At 33.8% G+C, this 12,700-nt stretch overlaps 1 protein-coding gene and 1 long non-coding RNA gene across 5 annotated transcripts; both read right to left on the reverse strand.

The window, feature by feature from the left end:
* Positions 1-5,234: 5,234 nt before the first annotated feature.
* LOC133816479 (uncharacterized) lies at positions 5,235-5,852 on the reverse strand. The gene is made up of 3 exons (XR_009885276.1): positions 5,781-5,852; positions 5,420-5,485; positions 5,235-5,317 (listed from the first exon to the last, which is right to left on the reverse strand). It is a non-coding gene; the product is annotated as an uncharacterized LOC133816479 (long non-coding RNA).
* Positions 5,853-6,157: 305 nt separating this feature from the next.
* On the reverse strand, positions 6,158-11,168 carry LOC133816480 (mitochondrial arginine transporter BAC1-like). 4 transcript variants are annotated; one of them, XR_009885279.1, is made up of 7 exons: positions 10,973-11,168; positions 10,453-10,542; positions 10,051-10,152; positions 9,785-9,867; positions 9,613-9,673; positions 8,898-8,962; positions 6,158-6,369 (listed from the first exon to the last, which is right to left on the reverse strand). XR_009885279.1 is itself a non-coding variant. In XM_062248947.1 (6 exons), exons 1-4 carry the CDS (start codon positions 11,063-11,065, stop codon positions 9,853-9,855), a joined length of 300 nt encoding a protein of 99 aa, XP_062104931.1. In that variant the 5' UTR covers positions 11,066-11,168; the 3' UTR covers positions 8,462-8,994; positions 9,613-9,673; positions 9,785-9,852. The 4 variants fall into 4 exon arrangements, 1 of the variants encoding a protein (XP_062104931.1); XR_009885277.1 differs by having other exon boundaries at positions 8,898-8,994; XR_009885278.1 differs by lacking the exon at positions 6,158-6,369 and having other exon boundaries at positions 8,462-8,962.
* Between the last annotated feature and the right edge of the window lie 1,532 nt (positions 11,169-12,700).

Below are 12,700 nucleotides of genomic sequence, written 5' to 3' on the forward strand. Positions count from 1 at the left end.
CCCAATTGGAGTCGCGCCCTGCCCCTGAAGGGTCGCGACATACCTCTAGGAAAAGAGCCCCGAACCACAAGGCATAGGACACACGCCGCACCGCAACCTGCTAGGTGCTAAGGCGGTTCTGAGTTCATGCGGGCCACGGTGCTCCAAGAATAGCGTCGCGGCGTAACCCCGCAAACCCATAATTTTAGCATTTTCTTCGAACCCAATCCACCAAAAACTCGCCCCAATGTCATACCTAAGCCAAAATCGAGTCTTATACTCTCCACAACACATCATAGACAACATATAAACCCAAAAACCAAGACAAAACCTCACCACAACTCAAAATCCAACCTTGAGTTTAAAACTCAAGAACACTGAAACCAAGCCAGAAATTTACCAAGGACAAAGTGAAAATCTTACTTCAGCTAAGTAATTACAACCCAAACATGTACCTTAATCCAATTTCTAGCTCTAAGCTTCCAATTTAATGACTTCGTTCCCCAAATTCAAAAAAACTTAACCACAACCAAGAGAGAAAAAGGGAAAGCAAGAGAGAGAGAGAGAAATGGGAGAGTTGTTTAGTGTTTAGTCTGATTTTTTTCTAAAGGCTTCTAATTCACTAAGCCATCCCATGGGCATGAAATGACCAAAATGCCCTTTGCCTATACATTTTCTCTTTAATGCCCTCAAGGGCAAAATGATCATTTGCGACCATTCCCCACTAATCCTTAATTAACATTGTAATTCCCAATTAATTCCAATATCCCCAAATAATCACCAAATAATTTTCATTACCCAATAAATCTCGGTAATGTGCTAAATTACCAAAATACCCCTAGGCTCACCCCGAGCCGGATATTTAACCAAGTTGTGACTTTTTCGCTAATTTTCTCACCATAATCTCTCATGACGAATAACTCAAATATATCAACATAATAATGTGGTCTAAATCACAAAACACATAAATTTACAAATATACCCTCAACGGGTCAAAATTAGGAAAATACCCTTCTAATAAGAAATAAGCCTACATGCATTCTTAATAAACCTAAAAATGCTACAATAGACATATCATAATATAACTCGTATAATTCATATAATCATAAAATGCATACAATATTTGTGTATGCCCTCCCGACACACTAATCAAGGCACTAAGCCTTATTAGAAAATTTGGGGTGTTACAATGACTATGATGGTGAGCATCATACTTATGCTCTTCTTCTTCTCCCGTGCCTTCAGAATCTAACCTTCTTTGTTTGCAGTCTTGCATGGCTCAGATCTGTGGAATCGCTCAGGTCTGAGCTGAGGTTGACAAGGCGAAGACCGCCTTGGGGAAGGCATAGGTTGCCTTGGATGAAGCCAATGCCATGAAGGCCACCCTGGATGAGGCCAACAATGCCAACAATACCCCAAGGCTTCTGGAGTTGCGACAGGGATCAAGGAAGAAGAGGTGTCACCCCGAGGGCAAGCTACCAGAGCTTAGGGATGAAGGGGGACCTCTCTTATATGTATATATTTTATTATTTTATGCTTAGAGACTTTTGTATGCGGGCTCTTTAGGCCGAGACAATTGCTCTTGGACCTTTAATTCAAGGTTATTTTTACCCTCAATATAATTCATATATTTTGGTATATCATTAATCTTTTTGTTTACCCCTCTTTTCTATCAAGTATTTAAGTTTGTGAACCTTAAAAGTCCTTTATACGTCCAAATAGTTACAGGGGTAATTTTAGATCGAGGTATTGTTGCCTGATGGCTTGCCCAATTAATTTATGGTCGATGACCTAGTTATTTCCAGGAGTTTGATCGCCTATTTGTGTATACTACTTAGGGATCAGGCCTTGGACCTGGTTTAATTCCAGGATTTTTGTACCAAGTTATGTTCTAGGATTTTTCTTATGCTTTAAATTTTCTTAACTTAGTTCATATTCGACATTTCTTTGAAAACTCGAGCTTTAAGAAGCCATGGAGTAACCAATTTTCCGAATTCTAAGTTGCAAAAACTTAGCCTAAATTTGTCAAATGTTTCAAAGAATTTTCGAGGGTTATATGCCCCCAAAGCAATTGGAATTTATAAATATTCTAGATCGCTTTTACATAATTAACTCACACTGAATAATTAAAATAATGTGTTAAAACTGGTACCATGTTTAAAATACGTAGCAACTCTTTCTTATTAAAATTCGAACAAAATGAAATGGCTTTTATAAATAAGCCTTACAAAGAACAAAATGCATTAAATTTAACAAAGATCTCCTATTACTAATAATATTTTTTCAAATGTAGAGTGCTCCAAATTTGTGGAACTGATTCTCCACTTAATCGAGCTAGTTTGAAGGTTCCTTCCCGTAAGATCTCCACAATCTCATAGGGTCCTTCCCAGTACGGTCCACTACAAGAAAAAATGCTTTTAATAACACCGAAAATGTGTTATCAAAACATACGATAACACTTTCTGATGTGTTAAGACCGACTATGTTATCGTAGGTCAGGATACTTTACATAACACTTTATCAGTGTTATACAGATGTGTTATTGTACTGTCAACGATAACACAATTTCTGTGTTATTTTAATATATAGATAAGTGTTTAATTATGTCATTTATAGTCGATTATATAACACATTTTTTGTGTTATACTACACTTTAGTATAACACATTTTTTGTGTTATGCTATACTTTAGATAACACATTTTTTGTGTTATGCTACACTTTAGTATAACACATGTGTTATATTAGCTTAGAGAAACATAATATTTTTTTACTTACACAAAACTAAGAAAACAAATATGAAAGTTGAAGCAAAATAAGGTAACATAAATAGATTTTTATTAATTACTCAAATGTAATTACAATATTTAGTCTACTAGTCTAGGCTTAAGAAATCATATTACAACATAATTTATGCCCAATTCAGATTCCTTTATCACTAAATACAAAACAAGAAATGTATAAAAAAATTAGTGAAATGCATCCGTATCAACATCTGTATCCGAGAGAATCCGGCGAGGCCTAGACCGAGGAGCGCGTTTTGCAGTGTGCAAATTAGCTGCAAATCCTAAAAGGAGTAGAACAAAAATAACCCAGAAGTTTTTTTTTAACACCATTTTCACTGTGATCATTTACACCCCAGAAAAGTATGCAATCCTCACCAAACTTGATGAAAGCTCTCAAATTCTGCTTGAGAAAAGGTTTGTGTTTGAGCCATGGAACAAATAAACAAACAAAGTTTCAAACCAATAAACATTACAATACAATACTTTGAATCAGATTCAATACATATAGGAAATTCTAGAATGTGCTCATAGAATCAAGCATACAAAACAGAGAACTTGTGCCAGTAACAAGAAAATAAAAAACAGCCAATATATACAGAAAGAAAGCACTTTAAAAAAAAATCGACATGTCCTCCATAAGAAATCAAAAAACATTTTACAAGTCCTCTAAACAAACCACAGAGACATACCTATATAAGTATGAATTCAGTAGCTTATAACAGATAAAAAATCTACAATTATATCCAAATATATATGTATGAATGCAGTAGCTTATAACATAAGGTCTAAAATTATGTATATATATATCTATGTATGGATACGGCTAAACAATAATCTGGCAGCCATGGAGATGAACCATAACAGTACAACCTAGCATCATAAAGATTACTAAAGGCTCACTGCTAGTTATGAAATGGAATAAAGTAAATGGATTGTATGTGTTAGATGGGTAAACTGTATCTATTGCTGAAGCTGATGCTATTAAAGTTCAAGAAAATGAGATGCAACTATGGCACCAAAAGATGGGTCATATAAGTGAACAAGGCTTGAGGGAACTACACAACCAGAGAATTATAGACAAGATAAAATAAAATAACAAAATAAAGACAAACAAAGGAATAACAAATTAAGACAAATCTTTTACTAACAGACTTTTGGATTATCAACACTAATACAATCTAATCTAAAGGAAAATTTTGTTAATTTAAGAGATGAACTCTATCTCTAAACAGAGAGATACACCACAAAATGTAAGAAACCTATCATAACTTAAAAAAACTTTCAAAGATCACTCATGCAACTAAGAAGTTTATGCTCAGTCTAATATAAATTAAAATACTAAATAAGAGGAACACCTCATGTAGTTAATGACCATTAAACAAATAAGCTCCAAAACTTTTTCAGAAGTTCAATAATGGTATCATGAATCAATATGCTTTGATTTACAACAAAAATGAATTTAATACCTATAGTCGCTCTGTGAATATTGGGCTAACAATTCAGAGAAAGCAGGATGACTTTTAAGCTGCAAATGGAATTAAAAAAAAAACAGAGATATTATGCTACCTAAAATTTATGAAAAACTGAAAGAAAGTGAACAAGTTCCAGTTAAGATTTTAGTTAAAATGGGCCCTCAAAGAGCTTAATATATAAGTTTATACCCAAAAGTAGAAAAAAAAAATGCAATATGGATTAGCGCTAGACTTGAACGCTGAAAATGGAGACAGCTAACCTCATTTTGGCATGTTGAAGTTAATATGTTAGATACTGATACAAGGCAGTACTTATAAACTGGAGCAACTAGATCCAAGGCTTTTTTACTTGCCTGAGAAACAAAAACAGGGCAGTACTCATATATTTCAGTTGAGGAAACAAAACTAAGTAGACTAGCAAAAACAGAGGACCAATATCATCATCAGGCCAAAAAAAAAAGTTCATAATCTAAGAAGCAAAGATGGGCCAAAATAGATATCGACAAAATCAAATCCAATGTAAACAAGAATGCACTGCAAACAGGTTCAAGTTACTTGATACAAAAGCATCAAAGGCATTGTCAAGTAGTGTTAAAAAACATGCATTATAAAACAGATTAATAATAAAGGTAATCTTTAAATAATTCTTCCTCTAATCTATTAACAGGTGATAAAGTAAATAAAGCATTATAAAACAGAGAATAACAAACTTAGATATTCAAAAGCCCTTAGATCTCATAAGCTAATATGGTCATTAACAGTGTACATGAGAATTTTCATTATAAGCCTTAAGAGCACTCACAATAGATTCTGTAAAATAGACTTTTTCTGGTGAAAAAGTACAGAGAGAGAGCAATATATATGTATGTATGTATGTATGTATAGAGAGAGAGAGAGAGAGAGAGAGAGAGAGAGAGAGAGAAGGCTTATAATGCAAAACCATGAAACTGCTTCTGAAAATTAGATTTTCCATCACAGGGCAAATAAGCATGCAAAGAAAGTGAAATCATTTCAGAAAGCTTCTTTCTTCTAACATCATCAAGTTTCTCAAGTGACCGCTCCAAGGGTCTCATACCAACCAACTAAATAAAATGGGCAAAGAAGAAATAAATCCATACCATCAATAATCAAAATTCAGAATTAAGCAGCAAAAGCACAAAATTGATAAATAAATAAAACGATACCTTAGCTATCGCTGCCAAAGCTGAAAAGGCTGCATCCCTCACATCTGGAGTCCCATCATTGAGGCACTGTGAAAAAGTAAGAAACGATAATATAGATAAGAGAGTCCATGAAACACCATGAACAGGATAATCCATGGTCAAAAATAAGTTGCACCATTATTTTTTTATTTCCCTTTGTCTTCTAGATTACAAATTAGAAAGTAAGAGCACCAAACAATGAATTAGTGCTCTAAACTCATCAAAACCAGTACTGAAGTTGTCTTCTAAAATAAATGGGAATAAGCAATGTTTAGCACATTTTACTCAACTGATTGTTCAAAAATATGAAATATATTACAACTACAAACATAAATGCACTTACCTCCATAAGGATAGGCACATAGTCCTTGTGCACCTTTAAAATAACAGCCTTGTTACTTGTTTCAATACAGAAAAATTACAGTTTCAAGAAATTGGACTCTCTTAGCGAAATAAAAATTAGAAAAAGAAAACAAAATAATGAAGGTATCATCTATACAACATAAACTAACTTTAGTCTTTGAACAGCAAACATGCATATGAAGCATGGGTCCTAAACTGTCATATTAGGACAGTTAATATTAGATTTTCCTTTTTAGATATTTACAGTACTGACAACATAATGCTTTGCTTTTCTAATATGAGTAGTGGCACTTAATTGTTGAGGCTAAACAGTTAATGCCCTCACCTTCAGACAAGAAGCTAATGTTAATCATATGCTAAAAAATTTCCTGTTTAAAAAAAGAAAAAAGGAAAAGTTACAATATGATAAGTAATTTTTCACATATAAGCTGAAGGAACCCATTAAAAATGAAAACAGAAAACTGAAAGGGACAAAGAACTAAAAAATTCCATTTGACTATCAGCTTACCAGTTGGAGTGACCACCTATTTTTCTGTAAATGGCAGATGTCCCAGACCATGCTCAACGACCTGGTAATAATTTCAAGATCATTACTCATTGACTAATCCCATTCTCAAAATGCAAAACCATAAATAAACCATTCTCAAAATATATGATTCCCTCTATGCACATAACAAGGTTTTGTAATCTATCACATAAATGCAAAATCAATGCAAGGAACAAAGACAGATATAGAAGTTTGTCATGTATTCTCATTAGTTATACAAAAGTGAGATCTATACATATGTATTTGCTTAAATGCATATATAGTTCGATTAATTAAATTAATCAGTGGAATTAGACCTTTAATTAAAAACATTTCAAATCCAAATTCTATCAAAATCATAATGGGAAAACTTATGTATACTCTAGACACACATGTAATTGGTTCATGAATTTATTATGCATAAGTTGTATACTATTCACCTTTGAAAAATATAGAAGAACAACCTGAATATCAATAAATACAATGACAACTAATCAATATAAAATAATTAACTAAAACATAACATCAGCAAACCAATTATAAGTGTAATTTGTAGTGAATTTATAAATGAAATACTAAAATTATCATGCAACAAACTTTAGTCTAATTGGTAAAATATATACAAGTCAAATTAGCATTTAAACAAAAAAATATAATAAGTACATATATAAATATATGTATATATAGATGCAAGATTAGTAAATTCTTAACAGATGATTTAAAATTACTTCTTTCCCACTTCTAATGCTCCAAACATAAACACTACCATCACCATAACCTGTCAATTTTTATTTAGTAAGTCCATGAAAAGAGAAAGCAAATTCAGCTTTTTAATGGATTGGATTTGAGTTATATTTCTACAATACATATCTTGTTCTAACAAAATTGGGATTTATTGAACTTCTTCTGATAAAGAGCTTGACATGAATTTAGTGAATACACTATTAATTATGAAGTATTAACTAAAAATCAATCATGAGAGAGAGTGCCAAAGGCATCAATTGCCTTAGTGCACATGTAAAAGACCTTGTCATAGAAAACATGCTAAAATAAATCAGTTGCCTTAGTGCCAACTCTAGATGTTGCAATTATGCCAAGCTGTCATATAATCATTGAAAAATATTATTTATCTTCCAACATCTTTAGATATGTCATTTTTCAATGATATTTAAACTTTCTAGACTATAAGAAATCACCACTAATTTGACAACAAAGAAACATGGTGCTAGCTAAGCTACTTACAAGAAGTCAAGCAACAAGATTCCCGGCCCAATTAGGAAGTAAAGCAACACAGTTTTAGAAAGACCACAGTACATTCCATGATGTTAGTAGCTAATGGAATTCCTCTAGACTGTTGTAAGAGTGAACTTTAGAATTGAGTGCTCTATATGTCAAAAACTCTTAAAAGAAGATTACACTATGTATATAAATAGATTCAACAAGGGGAAAAGAGTAATTTAGCAGCATTGGACTGGGCTTAAATTTATATATAGGATATGTAGAATGTGGTTCCACAAATTCTCAATCTCATGCTTCTTTGGCATCATCTGTAATATTCTTTAGAAGTAAAAAAAATGATAATCAGAACTAATTAAGTTGTGATACTCTATATCTATGAAGTACCCTTTAAACAATTAATTGCTAGAAAACATAAAATCTATAGCAAAATAATTAATTATTTAAGAGGAAAAAAATAATAGAGAAAAGATACATAGAATATGTTATCATCAACATATATAGAGCCAAAATAGAGTTCCACGTGAATAAAGGAAAGATATAAGTAACAATAGCTACTAAACCTCAGAATGAACTAAAATGTGTATATGTGATACTCAATGTGAGTGCTAAAGGAATGAACTCTTATTTTGTTATTTCAAGCTTTGGTTCTATAGGGAGATACATCAGTCAACATATTCTTCTATCCTGTTTCTTTTTTTTTTTATCTAAAATATGTAATAATTTTCTTCCTTCAACTTATTTATAATTATTACAAATGGAATGCACAGCAGCATTAGTACTATAGCCTCACGAATTCTCAATTTTTATAAATGTTAAGATAGTTGACTACTCACCTTTACATAACTAAATATAGACATATATATAGAGAATAGCATATATAAATTGGTTTTTAATTTTCATTCTCTTCTTGTCTTTCTATTGGGAATTTTTTTCAAACACCTTGAGTGCATGAGAAATAAAATACTGACTACCCAGCCAAAAAAGTCTCAGAATTACAAAGATCAATCATAAATGGATCTAGCAAAAAAAAAAAAAAAACAGTAGTAAATTAACTACATTCATAGAAGCTTAGTTTCATAAAATTGAAATCAAACTAGTAAACATGAAAGCACAAAATAGTAAATGTTCAATAAAAAAAGTGAATGAAAATATGCATTCCATATGTGAGACAGTGGTCTCATCAGTATAAATATACACAAAAAAATGATCTTCCATGAATTTCCATAAGATATTTGGATGTTTCAATAATGAATACTTACATGAAGATAAGTAAAAAATGAATATTTTGTGGAAAAACAATAACTTAACATCCCATGGTTGGCAAGAACATACCTCCATAATTTCCTCCTTTGAAGCTTCTTTGTTAAACATCGCAACAAACACTTTATCAAGTGCCCCTACAGAAGATGTATTTTAAGATGACAAACAACTGCAAAGAGTAATACTGCTGCAATGAAAAAACAAGGCGCAGCTATACTAGGGAAATCCAAATGTGCCCCTATTACTGAAGAAAATCCAAATCACTAAAATATGGACATAGTTTTTTAGAAACTATAATTCTCACATAACCCTGGACCAAGAAATTATAACAATTACTATGTAAGGGCCCAGCCCAGGAGGGATGCAAACCTCATACCTTGTGGGTCTAAACCACATATCCGATCATTAGAGCTACCCCTCTTGAATACTAATATATTATGCATTTCCATCAAACAATACAAAATTTATTAAAGATCCACTTGTTTGTAAATTCATTAGGAAGCCACAAAAAATATTTTTGGAGCAATATTTTATAACCAATTGGTCCATAACTCTGTGCATCAAACTCTTAGCACCTCGCAAAGATTTTATTTTATAAGATCTAATAAATGTTCATTAATGTGAGATACATGAGCTAGACAAAAGTTGTTGCCAACGTGACATCTGATGCCTACTCTTAACTAAAGAAACCATATATTGGCAGTGCTATAAAGTTGGTCTAGAAATTGACTAGATGCAACTACAAGAGGGAGTTCAAAAGGCACTGCCTCAAAGATCAGAAATATACCATGACGTTCTCTTTCTCTGTCTGGCTTGCCTTCATACTTAACCGTAATAGGCATTTGTTCCTAAAAAAGGTAAAGACAACAAAAACTTTAACCAGTAACTCAGTTGATGCGACCACAGACAACAAGAGTATTCATATCCTCCATGTAAAGAGCACTAAAGCTTTAACTCACCCCAGGAAAAAAATGTTGATTGTTTAGAGCTGCAATGGCCTTGCCAGCTTCAATAGTTGTTGCAAATTTCACAAAACAGCTTCCTGTAAGAGAAAACTACATCTATTTCATTTCTGCAGTAACTATATGCAACATCAATACAAAGGGCAGCTACTAGAGTTATGATTATTACTATAGAGTTACATGTTCAAAATTAAAACACTCCACAGATCACTATTACAATACGTAAGCCAATGACAGATTATCTGAACAACTTTTTGGCTTACCTGCAGAAACTGTTTCGTCTGGGAATAAATGCCAAAAATGAGGGAACTCTCAAAAGACATCCCCACAAAAGATGATGTAGCGCCTCTATAAAGTCCTCTAATCTGTCAAAAAAATATCAGTTAACTTTCCCAAAAAAAGGGGAAAATGTGTTATTTAGACAATTTAAAGATACTGAAAATCTTTGTCACGTGGCACCAAACATTAACTCTTATAAGGCAAGAATGCCCTGCTAAATAAAATGAAAAAGAGAAATATTTAAGAACTCTAGCTCAATTTTTTGTATCTCAAGTCCTGTGTACAAAAAACTCCTAACAAGATACAAGCATATTATCACATCTTCATCCAATTTAAATGAGCATATATATAAGAAAATAATGACTCTAGCTAAATCGGAAGCATACTCCTTCAATCCTTAGTATCCTAGCAGTACAATGCAAACTATTCTTGTACTTGATCCCATGTGCTTCAGTATTGTGTTTTTGCAGCTTCACCTAATAAACAAACAAAAGTTTAACACACTCAATAAATATACACATAGATCAGAGGAATCAAAAACACGAAAGTATAACCAATAAGGAAATATACAAACTTTAATTTCATTTTCAGTTCACAGAGATAATCTTGTAAGATGTTATTGGTTAATATTTATGTTATCTCAATCTCATCCCGAAATTTTTTAAAAAACGAATAGCAGGGCAACCCAATCATATGGTTTTCTAAGGCATTTGCTCTAAACTTTGATGCTTTTAATTCACCATGATAGGGCCTAGATTCATTGAAAGAAAAAAAATTGGTTTCTGGGTTTTGAACCCCAAGTCCTATCAATTTCACTAAGAGTGCAATCAAACAAAAATATGTTAAATTACAAGCTAAACCAATGAAAATTTCACATATTCCAACGAGAATAAGATGAGAGATTACCTTTACGGTGTCAAAGGGATGGCCAATGGCGACGGTGGAAACTCCAACTGGTAAGCCGGCGACGTACTGCTTGTAAGCGGGAGTGTCCCCCATCTGAAAAGGCCCTTTCTATCTGTGACTGAACATCACTGCTGCTATCATGGTCTCCTCCAATATCGAAGATGGAATTCAGACCACACCTGTTTCAATGGTTCGGTCCGAGGTAGGGAAAACAAGACAGAGAGAAAGAGATGGTTTGGTCCGAGCTAGGGAAACTGAGACAGAGAGAAAGAGATTGTTGATAGAGAGAAAGAGATGAAGACTTCGGTAGGGAAAATGAGAAAGAGATGAAGATTGAGGCAAAGAGAGAAAGAGACGAGGACTTCGGTCCGAGATAGGGAAAATGAGAAGGAAAATTTCCCTCCTTTTTTTTTCACTTGCCGCTTTTTTTTTACCTTGCCGCGTGTGACTCTAGTCATTAACTTTATATATACAATAACTCTTTTTAAATAGTATTATAATGATGTGTTATGGTAATGGGTGTTTGGTGTAGTAGTCCCAATAAACCGTCTTTAGGATCTTTGTTAGCTCAAAATACCCTTTGGAGCACCAAATCCCCCAGCTCAAATCTATGCCCCTTGAATTTTGAATTAAAATATCGAGCTACTCTCTGTTGGTAATGGGCGAGATGAAACTGAGACTCTTCACTTTTCTCTTCAATTAGATCCAGGGATGCATTAAGCAGGTCATGATTCTAATCCTGGTTGTAGGCCCTTTGCCTATGTGGCACCACTAGAGCCTTTACTGGGAGCATAGCCTCACTTCCAAAGGTCACAAAGAAGGGTGTATGCCTAGTAGATGTGTGATGTGATGTCCTGTAGGCCCAAAACACTTGCAGGCATATCCCTGTAGCATCTTCTAGTTGATTTTTTAAGCTCGCCTTTAGGTTTTTATTCCTTGACTTTCCCTTTAGCCTCAGGGTATGATACATATGCGAAACTCTTCATTATGTCATATTTCTCGCAAAAGGTTGTGAACAGGTCGCTATCAAATTGAGTTCCATTATCAGACACAATCTTCTTTAGGAGTCCAAAATGACACACGATGTTTTTCACAATGAAATCTAGCACTCCTTTTGAGGTTATAGTCGCTAGGGGCACGGCCTCACTAAGTAAAGTAGTCGATGGCAACAACCACATAGTGAACTCCTCATTTTTCCAATAGGCAACGAGTCGATTAAGTCGATCCCCCATACAATAAATGGTCGAGGCGATGAAATCATGGTTAGCTCCATGGTTGTTCCTTGAGCAATAGTGGCAAAACGCTAGCACTTATCGTAGTTTTGGACATACGAGGTCGAGTCCTTCTTGAGCATAAGCAAAAAATAGGCTTGCCTTAATACCTTTAGAGCAAAAAAAATTCCCCCCTGCGTGATCTCCACAAAACCCTTCGTCTATCTCTCAAAGGATGATTTGTGCTTCCTCGGGCAGAACACATCGTAGGAGGAGTAACGAATGACCTCACTTGATACAACAACTTTCTTGCATTCTTTCGATCTTCTGGCAGTTTTCAAGCCATGAGATATTCAGCTATGGGAATCATCCAGGTCGCTTCTTCACAAATAATTTCAACCTCAACTGGCTCTTCATTTATGCTTGGTATATCCAAGAATTCTACGGGGACCACATTTAATGTGCCCACTTCTTTAGTTGTGGCGAGTCGGGCTAAAGTATCTGCATTCGTATTCTT

Source organism: Humulus lupulus, chromosome 2 (genome assembly GCF_963169125.1).
Source record: "Humulus lupulus chromosome 2, drHumLupu1.1, whole genome shotgun sequence".
NCBI lineage: Eukaryota > Viridiplantae > Streptophyta > Magnoliopsida > Rosales > Cannabaceae > Humulus > Humulus lupulus.